The sequence below is a fragment of the Diospyros lotus genome, chromosome 13 (genome assembly GCF_014633365.1).
Source record: "Diospyros lotus cultivar Yz01 chromosome 13, ASM1463336v1, whole genome shotgun sequence".
In the NCBI taxonomy this organism is placed as follows: Eukaryota; Viridiplantae; Streptophyta; class Magnoliopsida; order Ericales; family Ebenaceae; genus Diospyros; species Diospyros lotus.
The window spans coordinates 727,741-751,883 of record NC_068350.1 but is presented as its reverse complement, the minus strand read 5'-3'; the positions used below and the strand labels follow the sequence as shown (position 1 = coordinate 751,883).

General features: G+C 33.3%; 4 protein-coding genes across 5 annotated transcripts; all 4 read left to right on the top strand.

The window, feature by feature from the left end:
* Nucleotides 1-223: 223 nt before the first annotated feature.
* Nucleotides 224-1,468, top strand: LOC127788626 (endochitinase EP3). The gene is made up of 2 exons (XM_052317122.1): nucleotides 224-668; nucleotides 962-1,468. Exons 1-2 carry the CDS (start codon nucleotides 230-232, stop codon nucleotides 1,372-1,374), a joined length of 852 nt encoding a protein of 283 aa, XP_052173082.1. The 5' UTR covers nucleotides 224-229; the 3' UTR covers nucleotides 1,375-1,468.
* Nucleotides 1,469-7,918: 6,450 nt separating this feature from the next.
* LOC127789121 (60S ribosomal protein L5) lies at nucleotides 7,919-12,071 on the top strand. The gene is made up of 9 exons (XM_052317908.1): nucleotides 7,919-8,010; nucleotides 8,977-9,046; nucleotides 9,126-9,217; nucleotides 9,348-9,474; nucleotides 9,588-9,667; nucleotides 9,767-9,880; nucleotides 10,686-10,820; nucleotides 10,908-11,077; nucleotides 11,750-12,071. The coding sequence occupies exons 1-9, from the start codon at nucleotides 8,008-8,010 to the stop codon at nucleotides 11,862-11,864; spliced, it is 906 nt and encodes a 301-aa protein (XP_052173868.1). The 5' UTR covers nucleotides 7,919-8,007; the 3' UTR covers nucleotides 11,865-12,071.
* A 586-nt stretch (nucleotides 12,072-12,657) lies between these two features.
* On the top strand, nucleotides 12,658-13,675 carry LOC127789122 (uncharacterized). The gene is made up of 2 exons (XM_052317909.1): nucleotides 12,658-13,105; nucleotides 13,188-13,675. The coding sequence occupies exons 1-2, from the start codon at nucleotides 12,975-12,977 to the stop codon at nucleotides 13,426-13,428; spliced, it is 372 nt and encodes a 123-aa protein (XP_052173869.1). The 5' UTR covers nucleotides 12,658-12,974; the 3' UTR covers nucleotides 13,429-13,675.
* Nucleotides 13,676-15,120: 1,445 nt separating this feature from the next.
* On the top strand, nucleotides 15,121-22,935 carry LOC127787881 (uncharacterized). Of its 2 annotated transcripts, none has more exons than XM_052315948.1 (8): nucleotides 15,121-15,454; nucleotides 16,437-16,506; nucleotides 16,620-16,779; nucleotides 17,915-17,996; nucleotides 18,889-19,105; nucleotides 20,108-20,172; nucleotides 21,688-21,949; nucleotides 22,502-22,935. In XM_052315948.1, exons 1-7 carry the CDS (start codon nucleotides 15,359-15,361, stop codon nucleotides 21,940-21,942), a joined length of 945 nt encoding a protein of 314 aa, XP_052171908.1. In that variant the 5' UTR covers nucleotides 15,121-15,358; the 3' UTR covers nucleotides 21,943-21,949; nucleotides 22,502-22,935. The 2 variants fall into 2 exon arrangements, with proteins under 2 accessions (XP_052171908.1, XP_052171909.1); XM_052315949.1 differs by having other exon boundaries at nucleotides 16,612-16,779.
* The last annotated feature ends 1,208 nt before the right edge of the window (nucleotides 22,936-24,143 follow it).

Genomic DNA, 24,143 nt, shown 5'->3' with positions numbered 1-24,143 from the left:
CCAAAACTATATTTTTAATTAAATTAATTTAAAAATTAAGTTAAATAATATAATTAAAATAATAATAAAATCGAGTAATTAAAAAAAACGTAAAAATATAGATTTAGTTATTAATGCATCAATTATTATAATATTAATTAATAAATATTTTTTAAAATTATAAAAAATATTAATTTCCTTCTAACACTATAAATATCTCTCCACTCGGAGCTTCCAACCACACACTGAAATGCACCGTCTACTCCATCCCACCAAAATGAACGGCCTGCTCGGAGTGATGGTCGTGGCCGGACTGCTGGCCGGAGCACTGCTGGAGCCGGCAGCTGGCCAGAACTGTGGCTGCGCCGCCGACCTGTGCTGCAGCCAGTACGGGTACTGCGGCACTGGCGAGGACTACTGCGGGAAGGGGTGTCAGGAGGGGCCTTGCACTGGTCAGTCGCCGCCTAGCGCCGGCAACGGCGTGAGTGTGTCGGACATCGTGACGCAGGCATTCTTTGACGGGATAATCGGGCAGGCGGCCGGGAGTTGCGCCGGAAAAAGCTTCTACAGCCGAGCAACGTTCCTTGAGGCGACGGATTCGTACGGTCTGTTTGGTAGGGAGGGATCTGTGGATGATTCGAAGCGTGAGATTGCCGCCTTCTTCGCTCATGTCACCCATGAAACCGGACGTAAGTCTCTTCAACCTCCACTCTCTTCTATCACTACCTGTCCTAACCGAAATAATAATTAAATTAAATCAACTAAAATTACTAATTCGATTTTATTCAAACTGTAGGATGGTTTGGTTCAATTTTTCAATTTATAAATTTTGATTATTTCAATTCAGTCCGACGTTCGTATTAAAAAAAATTAAAACGCAAATAAGGTCATTTTTTTCCTGGGTTTTGATATTTAATATTTATTAAATTAATTAAAATAAATTTAAGAATCCACTAATGTATGTATTAACAATTACGTGCAGATTTCTGCTATATAGAGGAGATCGATGGCGCCTCAAAGGACTACTGCGACGAGACCAACACCCAGTATCCTTGCGTCGCCGGAAAGGGCTACTACGGCCGAGGCCCCATCCAGCTCTCCTGGAACTTCAACTACGGCCCCGCCGGAAACAGCATCGGATTCGACGGCCTCAACAACCCCGACCTCGTCGCCAACGATCCCCTGATCTCCTTCAAGACGGCCCTCTGGTTCTGGATGAACAACTGCCACTCCGCCATTGTTTCCGGCAAAGGCTTCGGCGAGACCATCCGAGCCATCAACGGCGCCCTCGAGTGCGACGGCGCAAACCCGGACACTGTCAACGCTCGCGTCGGCTATTTCAAGGATTACTGCAACCAACTCGGCGTAGATCCGGGCGCTAATCTTTACTGCTAGGGTTTAGGGTTTACAATTTATTATATACACACATGCATAATATTTTATTATTATTATCATAAAATTATACCAATAAAATAAATATTTAAAATAATTTTTATATATTTCGTTTTAAAAAATAAGTAAAATTTTATCTCATGACCTCAAAACTTGTTGTTGAAATACTTTGTCTCAAACGATAAAAATACTCTTCTTTAATGTTTTTAGAGACAATATGTATCATAAGATATTTATATTAAGATGAAATTCATCTCAATAGGGATTTGGATTTTAAGAGATATATAAATTATTTTATCATGTGTTATTATTTTATTTTATGTTTGATATTGAAATCGACTTAATCGTCTAATAATATATCGAGAGATCAATATTGTCCAACTCAAAATTAAAAACAAGTATCGAATGCAATCAATTGTAACATATTTAAAAAATATAAAATTTTAAATAAAATTTAATTTTATACTCATCTTTTGTCTCTTTAATTCTTGTTTTAAAAATAATTAGCACTTAAGTTTTGGACCATTTTATATAAATGAATTTATATTTTTTTAATAACAATCAAAGGCCTTTTAATTAGGGGTGTTTAATAAATCCCCATCTAAACAAACTAACCCTTGTTTGGACCAGATTAAAATTAAAATTGGTAAAATTTTGGATCGAATACTAAACTATATATCAAAGGGATTGACTAGATTAAACCAGTTTAGTCTCGTCCGATCCTATTAAATTTGTATATACATACATATAGCAATACAATCAAAATTTCAATCATATATTTTACAATTCTGACCAATTTTGATCAAAATTTTACGTCCATTGTTTGAGGGTGTGAAAAAAAAAAAGTTCAAACCTATATTTTTTGCCCTATAATTTTTTTTTTCATGCGATTATTTGCATTTTTTTGTTACTTTAATTATATCAATTGATCTATATTTTTTTAATAAATTTAATACATATATTTTGATTTTTTTTAATACGATAACCCAAATTTTTTATTATTTCAATTATACGCCTAAACTTATATTTTTTAGTCAATTTAACATTTGAATATTTGACTTTAACTAAGTGTGGCGTGCATTTTGTCAACTCACTTAATCTTCTTTTTTTTTTTTCTTATACATGAAAGTGTAAGGGTTAAATTAACTCGAAAATGCAGTTTCAAGGTTATAATTGAAACAATGAAAAGTTCGGGTTGACACATGAAAAAAAAAATAAAATACACAAGTTAAATTGAATAAAAAATTATAGACAAAAAAATACAAAAGTATAGAAACAAAAAATAAAAATAATTAAAAATAAAGACTTGGGTTTTTACTTTTCTTGATTGGCTTGGTTGAATTTTGACTGTCCACTTAATACAATTATAATACTTTCCGGTCTCATAACATACTTATATAAATGTGCAAATTTTAAAAGATATGTAAGTCATTTTATCATATATTATTATTTTACTTTATTTTTAATATTAAGATCGATTTGATCGTCGAATAATATATCGATAAACTAATATTATTCTTACAAATCGAACAAATTTTAAATAAACTCAAAATTAAAAACAACTATCGAATGCAATCAATTGTAACATATTTAAGAAATATAAAATTTTAAATAAAATTTAATTTTATCCTATAAGATCATCTTTTGTCACTTTAATTCTTGTTTTATAAATAATTAGCACTTAAGTTTTGTTTAGATGGGTGTTCAATAAATCCCCATCTAAACAAACTAACCCTTATTTGGACTAGATCAAAATTGAAATTGACAAAATTTTGAATTGAATACCGAACTATATATGAGAGGGATTGAACTAAATTAAACTAGTTTAGTCTTGTCCGATCCTATTAAATTTGTATATACATACATATAGCAATACAATTAAAATTTAATTATTTGTTTTACAATTCTGACCAATTTTGATCAAAATTTTTGTTTCATTCTTTGAGGGTATGAACCGCATGTTGAAAAAAAAAAAAAGTTCAAACCTATATATTTGGCCCAATAATTTTATATTTTTTTTTGTGTGATTATTTGAATTTTTTGTTATTTTAATTACATCCATTGACCTACATTTTTTAATCAATTTAATACATATGCTTTGATTTTTTTTTTCATACGATAACTAAACTTTTCATTATTTAAATTATACGCTTAGATCTATATTTTTGAGTCAATTTAACACTTGTATATCTGGCGTGAACTAAGTGTGAGGTGTACTTTGTCACCTCACTTAATATATATATATTTTATATATAAAAGTGTAACGATTAAATTAACTCAAAAATGCAATTTAAAGACTATAATCGAAACAACAAAAAGTTCAGGTTGATACAAGAAAAAAAATTTAAAGTACACAAGTTAAATTGACTAAAAAATTATAGACAAAAAAAAGAAGTAAAAGTCGATAAACAAAAATATAGAATTGGTAAAAAATAAAAATAATTAAAATAAGAATCATATATTGCATTTGTCGTGCATGAAAATGATTTTAAACCCCTCACGAATGGTTCAATATTTAATACAACATATTTAAAAATGTCAAGGAGAAAATTATAAAAGATAAATTTATTTGTATTAGAATGATATTTTTATATTATAAGATAAAAATAAAGTTATATAACGTGCGTGGGAATTTGAATTTTTCCTTTTGACTCATATGACTTTATTAATTTATCTTTCTAATTTATCTATTTTTTTATGTGACTAAATGTATCGTAAAAATAATAATTCAATATTGAAACACAAAAAATATTTATATTCTAAATTAAAAACTAAGGCTACGTTCTCTTTACTTTTCAATTTTTAGTTTTGAATTTTGAATTTATTTTTAGTTTTCTGTTTTGGTAGTCTATTTTTAGAAAATTAAAAACACGTTTTTTTATCATTTTAAAAAACTATTTTTCAAAATAGAAAATTTGAAAACGCGTTCTCTTTGAAATTCTAAAAATAATTTTTAATAATATTTTATTCAATAAATTTAATTATTCAATAAATTATAAATATTTAATGTTAATATATTATTAAAAAATATATACATTTTAAAGTTAATAAATTTTGTAATATTTTTTCCTATTATAATAATAAAATATAAATAAATAAATTTATTTTGAGTTTAGAGTTTGTTTTGAATGAAAACACTCAAAATAACTTTTTGTTGTTTTGAGTTTTCTTTACAATTTTTTTTTTATTTTCAAAAATATATTTTTAAAAACAACGAAGAGAACGCGTTTTCATTATTTTGGAAAATTCAAAACTAAAAATGACTTAAAAATAGTAAAGAGAACGCAACCTAATATTTTGAGAAGTCAGATGAGGGCCGAAACTCAAGATTTGTCTTTTTAGATAGACACACTGATTAGTGGTTAATTTTATAAAAAATTTGTTATAATTATACTCTTCTTTTGATCTTAAAAATACTTTAAATTAGATATTAATATATATTTTATAGTTATATGCAAGTTTAAATTGAAGAATGAATGAAATGAAATTTTAAAGTAAAATTTAATAATAATAATAATAATATATAAAATTATATATAATACATATACATCATTATATGCATACATATAATATATATATATAATATAATATATATATATGTGCCATGTGTAATACATATATATAATATATAATTTATTAATAACATTAAATTATTATTATTTTTTTTTAGGCATGAAGAATTTAAGCCCATGAAGACTTAAAGTCCATGAAGAATTCAAATCCATGAAGAAATCAAGCCCATGAAGATTTAAAGTCCATGAAGAATTCAAATCCATGAAGAAATCAAAACCATGAAGAATTCAAGCCCATGAAGAATTAAGGCCCAATTTGAGCAATCCATGGAAGATATTATTTGGAGAAGGCCCAAGGATTATTTTTAATCCTAATGAAGATTAAAAACCAATTTATAGAAATCTATTTTTATTTTTTATGTGAGAGCTTTATTATGTGTGTTTTTTAGCTAAAATCCATTTAACTATTAGGTGGATATTATAGCTAAAATCCATTTAACTTTATGAATGCTTTATTAGGTATGTATTTTAGCTAAAATCCATTTAATATTAGGTGTGTATTATAGCTAAAATCCATTTAACTTTAAGTGTGTGAGTGCCCATTAGATATAATTATGTCTAGTTGAATAATTGAAATTGTGTGGTTTGTATTGCATCTTGTGGCCTATAAATAGATCACTTGATTGCATTTGTAAGTGTGATTATTATTCTTGAATAAAAGTTTAGTTGTTTTTTTATAATTATCTCTTTGAGAATTGTTCTTGTTCTTTCTCAATTTCTTTAATACTTTCTCTTATAATCTTACTTTTTTCTTTCTTCTTTTAAATTCTTATGTCATTTATTATTACTTTATTATTCACCGCCTAAATGGCCGGTTAATTTGTGCCTTTAAATTTCTGCAATTTTAATTATTGTCATTTAATTATTCACCGCCTAAATGGCCGGTTAGTTTATGCCTTTAAATTTCTGTAATTTTATTCTTGTCATTTAATTATCCACCGCCTAAATGGCCGGTTAGTTTATGCCTTTAAATTTCTTGTCATTTAAATTCTATTATTTAAATTACGTCATTTAAATTTATGTCAATTAACTTTCAAATAAAAATTAGTAGTTAAATCTAATCTTGGGTTAAGGCAAGGACAGTGTCCAACGCCAATGATTCCCAAAGAAAGCTGCGCTTTAAATAAGTAACATTAATTTAAATTTCAGTATGAGTGTGTATTAATTATTAAAAAATCACTAGGTTTGGATTAGAGCGTAAGCCTAACTCAGAGCTTTCATGCCATGTATGAGAGTTACTAGAACTGGAAATGCTATCATACCTAAACCCAGATGATTAATTTAGTTGTTTTGTGTATTAATTGCAATTGGATTTATGGTGGTTGCTTAAATTAGAATCTCGCATATCATGTATGGGGATTGCTTAACCTAGAACTATCATCATCTTTAATTGCATTTAATAACAAACCCTCATATCTGAAATTAAATTAATGTTGCTAATTTTTTATGCTAAAATTTGGGAATCAACGGGTTGGTACTGAAATTGTCTTAACTCAAGCACTATCCAAATTCATATTTTTACGTTTAATGTTTATTTCAATTTCTACCTTACTTTATTTTCTAGTATCTGTTGTCTAAAAAAAAAAACTCATAAAAAAATCTTGTTGCCAATTTGTCCAAATGCGTGTGCGTGTGTGTGACATTCTTTTTATTTTGCCATAAATAAATCTCTTAGTGGACGACCTGGATTCATCCAGAAAATATAAATTTAAATTTGGACTACAACTGCACTCGTACACTGGCGAGTATAAACCTCTCACTAAAATAAAAAAAATATAAAAGTTTTATTATGATTTGTTCTTATTATGTTTTAATTGCAGGGTGAGAGTGCAGTCACACACTTGATGTATAATTTCGTACGAAGACAAAATCGAATCCATGAGACTTCACGATCTCTCAAGTTCTCCAACATGTGCAAAGAATCAACTGAACTATCCAAAAAAATAAATGTTTCAACATGTGCAAAGAATCAACTGAACTATCCAAAAAAATAAATGTTTCGAGATTACTAGAGACGTTTCCATAAAAATGTCTTTATTTATTTATTTTGAAAGTGCTATTTAGACATTTAGGTTTGACACTTTTACTGATATTCTGTATATTTGTATTGATAGGAATACAATACAATATATCAATATAAAGTGTTTATAAAAATATCAAAATTGAGTGTCTAAATAATATTTATATTTATATTTTTTATTTAATGTGCTATATAAAATAAAATCATGATTTTTAAAAAAGTATGGAAATGGCATTTTTCAAAAAAGTAGAAAATAAAAACATGTGGAAACGTGTAAATAAAAAAAAATTATAATGACTTTTTTGAAACTATATTTTTTAATTAAAAAAATATAAAAATAATTATTTAATAAAAAATAAACATAAATTCTATAATATATTCCAACAAACATAAATATAAGTTTTTATCATTTATGAAATGTGATTTACTAATTAATTTTTTTTAAAAAATTAAACATAATATAGTTAGAGACGAAATTATTTCAATCTCTAATATCTTCGTGGATGGAAAAATATTTTTAAATTTGAAATGTATTTTGGACATTTTTTTTAATATTACAAAACAGTCTTGAAATATTGTTGAAATTGTAAAAACGGTTTAAAAATATTTTTTTTAATATTTCTCAACATTTTGATATAAGAAATATTTTTAAAACGTCGAAATGATACACTTGAGGCATTTAAGTGCTTCATAACACGAAATCATAATGTTTACTTATATAATAAGTATAATTATACTCAATAATTATAAAAAAGTATATTTTTACAATTAGAATGATTTGCTCTTACTTTATAATTTATTTTGAGAAATTACAAATTGGTTGAATTGCACGTTTGATTGATGGGCTTGGGCCCACTTGATCCGGACTTGGATCGCCCAAGTCCATGGGCTTGGACAAAATAGTTATATTAAATTTTATCTTGGGTATTTATGTCATTTAATAGTTCAAACAAACCTAGGTTTTGCCTATATATATATATATTTTCACGGCTCACTGTCTCTCTTCTTTGTGCGTAGTTCGCAGTATCCGCGTCTCTCTGCACGATGGTGAGCTCTCTGAATCATTTGTCGCTGTTAATCTCCATATCTGTTCATTTGCTTCGTTGTTTCCGAATGGAATCGTGTTGGATTAATGCTATGTTTTTTATTTAGTCGAGGGATTTCGGAACCGGAGTTGGGTTTAGGGTTTCCATCTCGTATGTTTCCGCGTGGTGTTGTATGCGTATGAGTTTGTTTTCCTCAGATTTCCTGAAACCCAAACACTAAGCTGTTTTCCAGTAGTTGAAAGATGGGTTGTGTTCGTTCCTTTTATTTAATCCAAATCTGTCTTGCCGGTTTAACCATGGTTTGGGGCATTTATTTTTGGCTTTTATTTGTCCATTTTGTTCTCTCCTTTTCTGATTTGATGCAACTTAGTGATGTGCCTCTTCATTTTTTATAATTACTTGTTTGTTTAGTACTGTCCTTGGAACTGATATGTCAACAAAAATGAAATTACTTGCATCTCCACATTGTATAACCTGCCCAAAAAATTGACGTTTTTATCATTTTTGGGCTCAACCCAAAAAAAATCAGAAATTTATCTTCAGACTTCGATTGTAGTATTCTTATGCTTTTGTCTGCCCTTTTTCTTTCTGCCACATATTTAGATGAGAATACTTTAAATCTGCTTTTAAAGAAGAGGAAATTGTTTTGAAGTGGTCCAAAATCCGAATTTGACTCTTCCTGTATTTATAGGATTTCTGCTTATGTTATTGTACCTTTCAACATTTGTGCAGTTGTGTTTAATTCATAATCAGTGTTCATCATCACTGTTTTGTTACCAATGAGTGCATTTACATTATGTTACCAATGAGTGCATTTACATTATGTTCAGTGTTCAATTTGTATATAGTTTTTCCTTTTATGAACGTTTCATTTCATTGGGGAAACAATTCCATACTCTTGCAAGTGTTGTTTTCTTGCGTACGTCAATACAAAAGAATGCTCAACTACTTTTATTCATCCTTTCAGGCTTTTGTCAAAGCTCAGAAGTCAAAGGCATACTTCAAGCGGTTTCAAGTCAAATTTAAGAGAAGGAGAGGTACTAATTTTTTCATTGTAAATTAATTAAAATGGGTTCCGGAATTGGTATTTCTTATGTTAACTAACTATTTTTACAGAGGGGAAGACTGATTACCGAGCCAGGATTCGCCTTATTAATCAGGATAAGAACAAATATAACACTCCAAAATACCGTTTTGTAGTGCGATTTGTATCCTTAATTCTGCATTGGCTGTGATATGCTATTATTTGTTATTGGCATGTTTATTTTTTCATTCTGCTTTTGGTGTTGATTGTATTTTCCCATATAATCCATGTTTCAGTCTTAATAATTTTGTTAGACAAACAAGGATATTATTGCCCAAGTAACGTCTGCTACCATTGCTGGAGATGTGGTTCTTGCTGCTGCATATGCCCGTGAGCTCCCTTGTTATGGTCTTGAAGTTGGTCTTACTAATTATGCTGCAGGTATTGCAAGTTACTTGTATCCTCATTTTATTGTGTGTGTTCCTATGTATGTTTGAGTGATTGGCCTCTTGATTCTTGTTGTTGGGGATGATACTGGCAACTGATTTGTCCAGCTTACTGCACTGGACTTCTCTTGGCCCGCCGTGTCTTGAAGATGCTCGAGATGGATGATGAGTATGAGGGCAATGTGGAGGTATGCTTGATGTGCATGCAGTACCAGATACGTCCATGTTGCTCTTTGTTGCTATCTGTTATAGGAAACTTACTGTGGCATATATTTTAATGTTGTTAGGCAACTGGAGAGGATTACTCAGTTGAGCCAGCAGATAGGAGGCCATTCCGTGCTCTCCTTGATGTTGGTCTAATTAAAACGACAACTGGGAATCGTGTCTTTGGGGCTCTGAAGGTATTTTCATGCCCATGGGTGCAAAATATTGTGGCTAATGTATTTAAACTCAAATGATATTTTCAAGATGTGTTTGTTTTTCGTGATGTGTATAGTTCTATAATTATTACAAAATGCTGACGTTGACTCTTGATTCATTTTTTGGTCTTTTGTACATGTTGCATCTATTACACCATGGGTTTTGCTATTTTTTTGTCATATGATTTCCTTTCTTTTGAGTATTTTTTTCTAAGAGTTCCATGGAGGCCTCCTCTGTCATCTAATTTAACTTTTCTTGAATAAACATATAATTGATCATGCTGATCCTTCATGCATTATATCATTTTCTAATAAGTTAAAATTTATTTATGCTTATTTTGTCATCTCTGAAAGGTTGCATCACAGAAGTGTTGTCATGGTACTCTCCTGTTTCATATTATGTTTCTGTATTTGACTAGTTAGTATGACCTGACAGTTTTATGGAGTCAGTTTCCTTCAATTTTGTAAGACACATTTCAATAAGTTGTACTGTATTCTGATCAAGGCCTCTATTCTATGGTCCTAAGCCGTTCTTGGACTCCTTAGGTGTTATTTTTACATTTGCCATTTCATGATTAATGTTTACTGTTATCTGATTTGAATGTTTGGCTATAGCTTCCAGAAATTTGCATTTATGTTTACTTGCAGCAATATTTGGTTTAAGTGACATGCATCTCTGTTTGGTAGTTCAGTATAATGCTACTGCTGCTGTTCAATGTTTATCCCTGTGTGTTTTCCCTGTATTTTCCTGCTCTGCTTGTTGCTGTACTGACACTTGTAATTCCAGGGAGCATTGGACGGTGGTTTAGATATTCCTCACAGTGACAAGAGGTTTGCTGGTTTCTCTAAGGATTCTAAGCAGCTTGATGCTGAAGTCCACCGCAAGTATATTTATGGTGGGCATATTGCTGCTTATATGAGGGTAGGGTTGAGATACGAAGAAGTTGTGCATCTCTCTAATGAGGCTTCGTTTTAGTCTTGAAATTGATGTTTTGATTTTTGTTTGTAGACTTTGATGGAAGACGAGCCAGAAAAGTACCAGTCTCATTTTAGTGAATACATTAAAAGGGGAATTGAGGCAGATAGTATTGAGGAGATGTACAAGAAAGTTCATGCTGCCATCCGGGCAGACCCCATTCAGAAAAAGTCTGAGAAACAGCCACCTAAGGAGCACAAGAGGTAAGCATAAATTATAATTTGGTTAATGCTATACAAAAAAATTCTTTTGTTTAGAAATTTCATACAAAATAGTGTGGCTCATTTATATCTATTCATTCATCAAAGAAAAACTCATAAATCCAATAATGTCAATGTTGCATTATTAAAAGTTGTGTTTTTATATTTCTTGTAGTTGGCTGTGTGATTATTTTTCTCGGTATTGGAAAATTGAGTTTGCTGGTATCAATTCTGGCAATGATTGTGGCCAATGGCTACTGTCCTCGTTTAACTAACTTGCACTCGATGTCTAGTGGGTTTGATAAAATGAAAATTCCTTGACCCCGTTCTATCAAAAAGATATTCTAACAAAAAGATATTTAATCCAAATCTCCTTTCTTCTGGTGCTGATGCTGAATTTGCTTGATTTCCCCTGGGTTCCTGTGCTCTATTTAATGTTATATCTTTTGTTCAACTATCCAAAGCTATGCAAAAATTGGGAAATCTTCGTTTGGCTGTTAAGCTAGCAGTTCCCCTGTAGGTTCCAGAAGATTGGGAGTTTTTTTTTTTTTCCCCAAACCCTTTGGGTGAAGATTGAGAGCTTTCTTGACTTGGTTCAGTTAGTGTTAAGAGCTTAGTTTGGTCTATGATTCATGGTCCACCACAGGATTTAAGTGATTGCTCCTTGTGTTGCAGATACAACTTGAAGAAGCTGACATACGAGGAGAGGAAAGCTAGATTGATTGAACGTCTGAATGCCCTCAACTCAGCAGCAGGAGGTGACGAGGACGATGATGACGACGATGAGTGAAAGATGCGCTCACAAGATAAAAGCCAAACATGTGTTGGTGCCAATGCTAGTGCTCGTTGAGATTATTGTGAAACCTAACAAGTTTTGTTTTTATCTGTTTTCCCTTTGGGTAATTTTGCAGCTTGGATTGAATTTTTTTGGTTATTTAGATGGTAACTAGACATGGATTCCTTTCTTAAGAGTTATGCGATGCAATTTCTTGTTGGACTTTTTGCCCAAGTTGAATCCTTGGTGGTAGGCTATGCAAAACATGCACATGTAGGAAATTATCTAGTAATTGTTGTCATAGCTACGTGCTATTTGCACACTTTAATATTGATGTTAATACATCAAAATTCTTAGAACTTGTTAGGGTTGTTGTAGCCCTTTGATCCCAGTCCCTCTCCCGTTCATTGGCCTTCTTCCATCTCAACCCAGATCAGATCGGTGACTAGTAAGTCCTGTAATTCCGTTTCATCTTGTTAAGGTTGGTGGCCATTTCTATTGTTGAAGAGAGGGCCAAGTGTGAATTCATCTTCAAAGTCTTCTCTATCCGATCCAGGGTAAATGATGTAACCAACTAGTGCACTTTCAATTATAACTCTTATTTCTTTTCTTTCTTTTTTTTAACTGGTTCTTATCCTCCTTTTCCACAACTAATAGAATACAAGATTCATGAATAAAAGCTCCTTTGGTCCATGATGGCTGAGTAGTGAGGGCAGGGACATATGGGTATATAGTAGTTTGGCAATTATGACATGGGTGGTGGGAGTGATGATCAATCTGATGGGGTTGGGGGGTGCTGGGGTTGGGGTGGGAGCAAAAAGTAGTAGCATATTCTTAAAATCCATTATCAGATTCCAAACAATCTACTCAATGCAAGCCATCAGATGGCGGGGAAGGATGGGTCCCACCAGTGCAAAGCCTTATCTGGGGCTGACCAATCGGCTCTCCACAACGCGATCTCATTTTCCATGAATTCAACTCCTATTCTATCCCCCCCCTCACAGTGCATGTGCATCTCACTGACTTGAGCAAAATGGTCAAATCCAGTTAGTTGTTGGGGGAGCAACACACACCACACCACATCACATATATTCATGCCATTTACCTCAATCAATCCCATATTCAATGATGGCCCAATCTTTAACCGCCTCTGCCGCTGCGGCCCCGCCCATCTCCACTGCCCCTCCGCCGCCGTCCACCAAGAAGATTAAGGGCGCCGCCCATTTCCGCCCGTCTCCACCGCTCCTCCACCGCAGGCAGGTTCACTCGCATTTCGTATTTCGAAATCATATGATGAATTAAGTTTATTATGTGTCGGGTCTGGGGTGTTGCGTGCAGGAGCATCGCCTGGGGCCTGGCCGGAGCAGTTCTGGGTTTGAACAGTGTTGTTAATGGCGGGGAGGAGAGAGCGAGTGCCGCCGGAAGGAGGCCGCCGCCGCCGCCGGCGGAGGAGAAGAAGGACCTGAGCTTGAGCGCGCTTCAGGCGAAAGTGTTGGCCAGCAAGAAGCGGAAGGAGGCCTTGAAGGAAGAGGTGGCCAAGCTTAGAGAAAGAGGGAAGCCTGTTACCGTCAATGAATAATGATATATATTTTGGTCCAACGTTAGATGATTTATTATGATTATTATTATTATTATGTTTAGATTCATGAGATGACAATAAATCGTTATCTACATTCTTATCATTAATGTATCTATCTTATATTATTTAAGTTAGGGTTTGTAATATTAATTCCCTCTTAGAAATTATATGTAGACAATATAAATCTATGCAAAGCTACAAACAATAGAATTCTTTACCAAGTGGATAATGAGATAAAATTTCAATATTTGAAATGCTTTATGAGATGGTGGGTGACCAACGAACGAATGAAAAATAATTGATATAACCGTACTATATGACATGTGTTTTATCATGTCCTCTCTAAGGACACCAAATAATTTTTTTTTTCAAAATTGAGTTTTACCTCATTTGATTGTTTTAAGTGGTTATTCATCAATAAGATTCATATGTTTAAGAATAAGGGAAATAACAATGATATACATCATATTGAATAACTTTGGATAATAGTTTTTTTTTCCTTCTTCTATTATATGTTTAAAAAGATCGTTTTGTGTCAATCGTTTTATAAATTTGCTATTTCACCTATAAATAATTAAAAATTTAACGACGAAACTATCAAAATCAAGTCCATAGTTTTCTTTAGTGATTATGTGAGTGGGTTTTTTATATTATTTGTTAGAGATTAATTATCATTGAAAATACGAATAAATGCACCAAATATTTACTTTACTCTCAAAAAGGACTAAATTAGCTTGTATAATTTGATTAGGAGTCAAGTTAATTATTCTGCTTTTAAAATAATTAAATAAATTGTTATACTTTTTAATTTAAGATTACGTTGGCTTTTGCAATGAATATTGTCTAAATGGTATTTAACAATATTTTATATTCTGTTAATTAAGTTAAGTTTGCTCTAAATCAAACCCTAACCCCCAAAAATTAGAGTTCCAATCACATCACATACTCTGCCGTTAGGGGTTCTTTTATTCGATTTAGGTGAGAAAGGTTTTTTAATTGCAAATCACTATATAAATGCAGTTGTGAAGTATGAGTGCAAATAATGATTTAATTTAGGCGGGTTTTTGCTTTTTTTTTTTTGTGTAACATAGGATCCTATTTGATGTTGAATTCAACTAACTCTCCCGAGCCAATGCAAATTATCATGTAGACGTACATGGAACAAAATTTCACCACATGCTAGAGAGAACTTGGAACAATCACAAGGGGGTAAGCAATACTTGCATGGACCGTATTATTTGTATCGATGGAATGACAAACTTGATGATCAAGAATGAAGTTTGAGCAGATGGAAGAAGTCCGAGCTTCATCCATAGATGATAGTGACGAGGCGATGAGATGGTGCAACGACGATTGACATGAGATGTTGTGTGGGAGGCGATAACATGATGCAACGACGATTGCGTGAGGCATTAAAGCGAGGCAACAACAAGATATAGCGACGATTTTATAAGGTGACGAGATGATGCATCGATGGTCGGTAATGAGATAAAGCGAGACAAAGTTTGTTGGAGGTGACCATGGTAGATGAGGGAGAGGAGGCTACAAAGGGTAGGGGTGGTAAATCTATAAATTAAGTGAGGTATTTTTATCATTTGATATATTCGACCATCTTATTAATAATCTAATTATTTGTACAAATAATATTTTCTTATTTATATACGGGCCTACTACATGTAACCTGATGGGCGGAACACGTATCAATCAGACCGACATACAAACCATAAGCGTAGGCCTCAGGGGAGAAGTAAGAACGGAAATTTTGTTTAGAACGGAAATAAAGTTGCCTCTTTTACTGCACACGTCAAGAGAGGATTGTTATCAAACAGTCACCGCCATTTGTTATTCTCTCTTTGTTCTCACTAATTCTTCCGAATCCTCTCTGTTTCTAACTGTATTGGAGTAAATTCCTCGGAAAAAGAAAGGAAAAATGATGGCGCGAGGCTGGATTTCATCCCCGAAAGAGGCCCAGCTGTTGCAGAACTTGAATGGGATTCAACAACTTGCTGAATCTCGCCGTTTCAAGGTAAAAGCTCGGCAATATTTATCTTCCCAGATAATCAATGCCTCAATATGTATACATGCCTTTCTGTTTCTGCAGATTTTGGGTCGCAGCTCATTCCATTGTCTGTGATTGGCATGCTTTTGTTTTCTGTCCCGTTGAAGTATTAAGTTAGGGCATTTTCCTGATGTAATTCAATCTGATGGGGTAATTTGTGGATTTGGTTTAATCATTGTGTAATTGGATTTAGGAATAGGACAAAAAATGATTTCTGAGGAATTATCTTTTACTTTGTAACTAATTTGTATTCAGAATAAAGGATTTTGTTTTTTTTGTTTGGTTTAATGGGGATTCTTAAAAGCGAAACTTTATCTGCAATGCTGTATGTTGAAGAGTTCTACTGATTAAATAGACGAAAATATACTTCCATTAGTAAATGTAATATCAATTTAAATGAACTCATATGTCACATTCAAAGATAATAATATGAAACATAGGTTACAAGTTACATATTTAGCTCTTTTTTTAGTACAATAAAAAGACAATGACCAAGGAAACCACATCTGAATCTAATTTTCTACATCACTCAACCAAACTAACGTTTTCATCGATTCCAATTAAGTTGATAATTGATGATGGTTGTTGAACATGAGACAGGAGATAGGTTGACAGTAGTTGTCTTCCGTTGGAGATTATAAAGCAAACACATTAAATAAAAATCATCATGGGAAGTAAAATAATTAAGTTTTATTTTATTAATTCCTTCAAAATCTGACTGCTTTTCATGCATATCAAGAGATTCATTTTATTTTTTGTTCCGTCAAATCCTAGCAAATCAAAATTTATTGTAAATTGTTCTATGCCATCATGTGATTTTTTCCCAGGGTCTTTCATCTTCGACAACTGTATATGTATTTTGGGTAAATATGGTTGCTTGTGAGCATACTGCAGTTAATATGATTTCTTGTACTGATATTTCATTTTCTTTATGCTGATGGACTTGCAGGCATGGTTTCTAGACCAGTTTGGAGTTCTTCACGATGGGAAACAACCTTATCCAGGCGCAATTTCAACATGTATGTTCTCATCTGTTAGCTTTAGCATTTTTGTGAGTTTGTTTCAGGTATCTGTCAATTGCTTTCTTCTCCATAAATTGTTTTAACTTTGATATTTCATGTTAGCATAACAGTGGAAAAGTTAGCTACTACTGGTGCCAAGATGGTGATAATCAGCAATTCCTCAAGACGTGCATCAGTAACCATGGAAAAGATGAAAAGCCTTGGGTTTGATCCCTCATTGTTTTCTGGAGCCATCACAAGTGGAGAATTGACCCATCAGTACCTTCAAAGGTTAGGCATTATATTATCATCACAATTGCCACTGTCATCCCTTTTGTTTTGCCAGTGACAGTCATATATTTCATAATTATGTATAAAGGAGTATTTTTGCCTACATTCTTACTGTAACTCAACTCAACTAAACCCTTATCAGCTACTTGGTTGGATACTTGGATTCCTATTCTCCATTTCACTTTATCAAATAACTTTGGTTGAGCCAGAATGCGTTGTGTCATTCTTTGTGATCTCTGCTTAGTTAATTTTGTTTTTTCTTGGCCCTTTTGAGGAACCAATTACATGAAGATTATTGCTTATCTCAACCGTGGCATCAATTGTTCTTCATATACATGCTCAAAGCATTTTATCTAACATCTCTCATTTTATTTCCAATGGATGCAAACTCTATCATGTCATAGTTTTGTTTGTTCTTATTCCTATCTTAGTTTTTCTAGCATCCCCCTTAACATTCTCATATCAGTTTCATTCATTTTTCTAGGTTTAACTGCCCCAAAATTCCATACCATAGGCATATGTATCAATGCACAAACACCTGAAGATTATGCTATTGATAGATTTTAAGATATAAAAAAATTGATTTGTAATACTGATACCATTATATACTTGAAAGAAAGTATCTTTAAATACAAGTTTAAACAACTCTTCTCCCTTTTCTAATTCTTATTTATTCTCTGTCAGTCCAATTTGTCCTAGAGTTCGTTGAACTCTGATATATAATATTTTTCACTTACGCATTACTGCTATTCTGCTCATACCAATGCTAATAATATGCTTATTCATTTGCAGAAAAAATTATCAACCTCAAATTTAATAGGCATATTCTCAGTAGGAAAGCAGTTCTGTCACATTTATTTCTGAAAGATCAGCCTGTCAAAAAATTTGAACTCCATTTCAACTTTAACTTGTCTTAATTTTTGTGGATATTTAATTGCATAATTCCAGACCACTAAACTTGTGTGCAATACCATGGTTTTGGTAAGGAAAAACTGCTTTCATTAGTATCTGAGAATCTATTAATGAATTATGGGCTCACTCTCACATTGTTGAACAATAATATTTCTGTGAAATATTTCCTGGAGTAGTACTTTTTCATTTGCATTTGACTCCTCCTTGCAATAACCATGGACAGGAGACCTGATGCTTGGTTTGCAGCACTTGGACAGTCCTGCATTCATATGACATGGAATGACCGGGGTGCTATCTCGATTGAGGTATGGTGAATGGAAGACCTTTCAGATAATATTTAGAGAATCTCTATTCCTACAGTGGGTAAACTGTTGGATCAATACTCTTTAGAGGTCCATGACAATTTAGGTTAAGCTACCCGCTTCTTTATAGAAGCTTGCTGGCCCCAATTTCTTGTTTAGCCTAGTTCTCAAAATAAATAAAGCCTGGCTAACTAAAAATTTGGGACTCAGTTTTGGGAAACTAAAGGAAATAGCAACAACGTATTGGCAGTTGTCCTGTTATGGAACAGAGAGAGAAAAGTTGCCCTCTTATCATTCAGGTTAAATTTGATTGGCCACATGGTCCATTTTATAGAAGAATGCTGTTAGGTCACTGCAGGTCCCAAATACTTAAAAACTGTTAGAAAAGGAGACCAATGATATATATCAGGCTTCCAAACAGTCCCTCATGTGTAGTGTATATACTAAATAAAGGTGCACTGTATAGTACACCCGACAAATGAAAAATGGTAATAAACACATATTAAAAGAACTTGATTGTAGGACCTTTTGGAACCAGAGCTGTTATATTAACTTGCCACTGTTCCCAAAGTCAAATGCTGTTAGGAAAGAACCCCAACAATGTAAGTATGCCTTCAAACAGATCCATCTATGTCATCTCTTTTGTTTGCGTTGCCCGATGTCACTCAAACGTGCAGAAGGTTGAGTTCATCAATCATCAGGACTATAAGCACCGTAGGATACTGAAAGAAGCGTCATTTGCATGTTCTGATTAACATAAGCAAAGAATATGCCAAAGAATAAAAAGTACCTCAGCAACTTAAGAATAAATGAATGATCAAATTACAACATTGACAGCTTTCTTGGAGATGTGAGTTACTAATTACAATTTTCCCATGTAAATTTCTTGCTTTAGGACCTTGGTTTACGAGTAGTGGAAAATGTTGAAGAAGCTGAGTTTATTTTGGCCCATGGCTCTGAAGCTTTGGGCCTTTCTTCTGGAACTGTCCTTCCCATGAAACTTGAAGCCCTTGAGAAAATATTGGAGCAGTGTGCAGCTAAAAATATCCCCATGGTTGTGGCCAATCCAGATTTTGTCACAGTTGAGGCTAGAGCTCTACGTGTCATGCCTGGTAAAGCAATTATGTTCTTTCGAGGAATCTCTAATTTTCTGTTATAGAGTTAGAAAGTAATGAATGTCTCACGATAGTCTTCACCTCACCCATCCAAGTGTCTTCTTATGCAATTATTTATTGAATAACTAACAATCTATTGAAACCATTTTTTCCCCTAATCTATGATACTCATAGGAAATGATCACAATTATTTGTCATTTTATGGACTCACATTCTGTCGCTGCCAGTTTACCTCCTTAGTGTTGTTCAAAGCACATCATCACAGTTCTGTTGTGCATCTGACAAATCTCTATTTTTCTTTCATCTATATATATGTGTGTGTTATATAATATATATACACATGCATATGTGCCAATGGGAAAAAGTAGTTCTCTGGAAGTTAGAACTTCGAAAGTCCCTTTTTTTTTCTTAAGGTAAACCCTAAAGAAAATTGAAAAAGAAAAGAAGAAACTGTCACAACCCTAGGCTAATTGCCGGCTAACAACCCTAGCTGTCTGTGATGAATGTTCTCTGGAAGGGTAAATGTGTAATTGGGGGGTTGCTTATTGTTGTAGATTGGTTAGAAGTGGTTGGCAGTTATCCCTACTGTTGTGAATTAGTTAGAAGCACTGGCGGGTACATTGCTGTTTGGCTTTTCAGTTACTATAACTGAAGAGTAGTTAGGGACCCTATAAGAGGGTAGTTGTAAGAGGATGGGGATTCAGGCAATTGAAGATTGAATCTTTTCCCTCTTTTCATTTTCTCTCTCATTCTCTCTCTCTCGATTCTTTACCCAACTCTCTCTCTACTTCTAATTTCTCTTGAATTTCACCCAAATTAGCCTTGTCAGATCCTAAGACCTGACAGAAACTTCATGCATCACATCATAATAAGATAAAAATAAAGGCACTTTCAGTTCTTTGTTATTCAGTTCTTGCATGTTAAAGTATCTTTTCTTTCCCCTCCCCTGCCCCCTACAAAATTTTGTTCCTGATGAAAAAATGTAATCATATTTGGTAGGTACATTGGCAGCAAAGTATGAAAAACTTGGTGGGGAAGTAAAATGGATGGGCAAGCCTGATGAGGTGAGTTCGTCAGATCATATCATTATTTTGATCCTATGTTATTCTTCTTAAAGATCTGAAAGTATTTTCTGAGGCTTATGCATGAATTGGTTCCAACTGGTTCCAATTGTATCCCTTCACCCAAATTAGTTTTTTTTTTTTTTTTTGTGAAAAACAAATGCAAATAGCCAATATAACTCTTCCTAAATGTTTCTTTTTCTTTTTTTTTACAATGGCCTTGTTGCTGCCGTGAAACGGATGTGACAATTGTAATACTATTCTTTTTTATGATCAGCAATCCTTGAAAATTTTTTGAATTAAAATTAGGGTGAATTATAGTAATCTCCCCTGAGGTAAAGCTAAATTCAGGAAACCTCCCCTCTATTTTAAGAAATTATAACAAACTCTCTTAAGGTTTAAAACTCAGTACATTTAACCCTCTGCCATTGGATAACTGCCGTAAAATTTTGGAAAATGCCCTGCCCCCCTCCCCCCCCCCCCCCACATTCTCTAGCAACCTCCCCTCACCGGCGGGCTGCGGCTGCTCTCTCTCACCCAGATCCTTGGGTACTTCCGTTCTGGGTTCCTCCACGGACGGAACCCAGATTCATCTTGGTTCCTTCCCCCTGCCATCTCTCAGTTTTTTATTTATTTATTTTTTATTTTTTTAAATAAATTCTTGGGTTGAACTTGAACCTAGGTTCATTGATGAAGAACCATAGCGATCTGCTACGAAGCCCGGCAAATTGTTGGGGTTGTTCATCGCTGTACCCCTCAAAGATGAACCCCAACAATTGCTGGGGTTCATGCAAGTGAGCTCCAGGGATTGCTAGGGTTCACGCAGTGATGCGACGCTCATGGTGGTGGTTGGCTGTTGTTGGCTACTACTGTTATTTTTCTTTTTCTTTTTTATTATTTTCTCTGAAGTGAGAGAGAAGTGAAAAATGCAGGGGTAAAATAGTCATTCTACTTTTTAAAAAGCAAAGGTCATTGTAATTTCTCAAAATGGAGGGGAGGTCCCCTGAGTTTTAGGTTTTATTTTCAAATAGTTCCGTGCATTTTCAGATTTTGTAAATGATATTTTTTATCCTTGGTACAGTGACCAGACTGTAAATAACATTCAATGGTGGCTCTTATTTTCAATATTAATCTCTCAAAATTTGTCTAACTTGTACCTTATGTTTTATCTATAGCTTTTTGTGATCACATAATTTTATTATTAATCAAGATCTGCTACTACGTCGTCAATGAAAGTGTTTCTAGCTGTCTTTGATGACAGGCAAACAGACTCTAGTTGAGGGGCTCTTGAGGAAACTGAACAATATACTCTTGAGTCTGTAAAGGTGACCTATACTTAAGATTTTTGAGAAAATGTTAAGAGATTCCATCACTATTATCATGTATTCAGTGAAAATTTGACCTTGGAGGTAGAAAAACGGAGGACCGTACATGGAAATGATGTTTGGCTTTTAGCTAGAATATCTGTCATCATTATCCTTGCTTACTATTTTTCTTCCAATTGTCTTTATGTTCCAGAAAATCTATAAATCAGCTATGGCCATGGCTGGTGTGGATGCTGTTGATTGTATTGCTGTGGGCGATTCACTTCACCATGACATAAAGGGTGCTAATATAGCTGGGATACAATCTGCATTTATAACCGGTGGTATCCATGCAACTGAACTTGGAATTAATGACTTTGGAGAAGAAGCAGATTTATCTTCGGTCCAGGCTCTTGCTTCTAAATACAATGCCCTTCCATCTTATGTATTACCTGCATTTATATGGTAGTCTCCCGGTAAGTAGTCTAATCTCCTCGTATGCCCTAATTGACTCAATGAATTTAATTAATTAGAGAACATAACCTCTTAAGAGGGTGACCCTTGGTAACAATGGGAAAGTAAAAGTTGCTCCAACCATAAGGTCACAGCTTGAGTTGTGGAAACAACGGAAGGCTGTGAACAAATTTGACTCTCCCCCGACTCTTGCAAAGCGACAACCCTTGTGCGCCTTGAACACCACACCCTCTTTTTCTAGATAACATAACCTTCTTAACTGATTAAATGGACAACCACATTAGGGAAACCTCAAAAGATTTGGTTTCCAGCATCCATGTTTTTGTTTGTGCTAAGTGCATCTTTTCTAGCTTGCTTGGTGGTGATAGGGGGCAATATTGGTTTGACACAATTATAAGTTGTGATTTGACCTTGTCCTAGAAAAATATAAGCTGATATTTGATAGAGATGATTTGAGATCTAGAATTCATATAGCTGACGTAAGCTAGTGGTAGGATTGAGGCTTGTTATTGTTGTTCCTGCTGTTTTAAGCTGATGCTTAATTCTCGTAACAGGCGTGACTACTGTTTGCATGTTCAAATTCTGCCAACAATCTCAACTCCACTGAGATGGCCTTACGGCAGTCCTGTGGTCGAGATGATTGAGGCGCACGCGTGTGCGTAATGAGGCTTAAACCTGCAATGCTCGAGTTTGTAACAATTTACCAGTTATGTAGTTAAGTTGTAATGTTTCATAAATTTTCAGTGTACAACCATGATATGTTTGTGCTGTTTGAGACGATTATAGGTGCAGGCAGGCATTATGCTCGTATGGTGAGCCAGGCAAGGGCGACCCCCACCCATTTGACATTTTTCTTTTGAATTTCGGTAAAAGTACAAATAAAATTTTCCATTATTCATGTATATTGTAAGGGGTACCTCTTTGCAATATATTTTGTTCATGTAGTGCATGTTTTGGTTCATATACAAGATTGCTTTGTTGTTGGTGACGTCTATTGGTTAGTTTGTTGCTTGCTTCTTGTGTACTATCCCCTACAGGTGAAAGCATGTTGGTCTTTGTGTCAAGTTTTAGTTTGGCACGAAAGTTGAACTAAACACACTCTAGGCAGGGTGTTCATAGGTTTAGGCACTGACATCGATCCCATTGCATTACAAATGCTCTTGACAAGAGTGCTTTTCAACTAGAGGAAAAAAAAAAAAAAACTATGTAAATAGATGGGGTTTTTCTCATTTTTGGCATATATAATATAGGCACCTAATGGGAGGCTCGGACGACGAATTATTAGCTAAGTGGTAGAGCGCGCCCTTAATAATTGCATCGTTGTACTTGAGTTATAATGGCTCTTAGTCATATGGATAGTTCAATGGATTTATTAACACCTAATTTTGAGACGCGAATAATTTAACACATTATATATTGTATTCTTTCTAATTGAATTAGAATTTGATTGGATAATTCTTTTAATTATTTTCACCTCATCGCATTAGAGTTGATATTACTTAGGGCAAGTATTATTTTGAAAAATATTTATAAAAATAATTTTTATTTTAATAAAAAAATTTCACTTAATATGCAATTATTAGTCTTCACTTTGACATTTCCATTTGACTTATGCTTGCATACATGAGTTTGCTACCTCAAGGGTTACACACAATCATTTGTCCATTTCAGACATTTTTTTAGGAACAAAAATATAATTATAGATTACAAAAAGATTTTATAGTGCGGATGTCAGTATAATTTTTAAAACATAAAGGGCACACATTGTTATTTAACTAAATCTCAAGGGTACCAAATATAATTTACTTAAAAAAATGCTAATAACCGGTGGAAGTCAATCTAGTGAAAAGGGAATAAAATGATTTCTTTTAGGACTTCAGTTAGAGTCTCTTTTAAGGTTACGCACGAATTCTTGTGTGATTACTTTTATTATCATTTGCAATTATTTATATTTACTTAAAAAAAAAAAGTAAAGATAATAAGTTAAAATAGTCTTTATTATATCGAAAATGTTATTTAAACACTAAAGTTTGACATATTATATTAATGTCTTATATATTTATATTGATATAACACAAAGTGCAAGATACCGATGTATAGTATTGCCACAAATATTAATAATAATGACATATTTAGTCTCAATTCTTAGTTGACTAACATGAATTGTAATTCACCATTAACTCTATCAATTTGCTT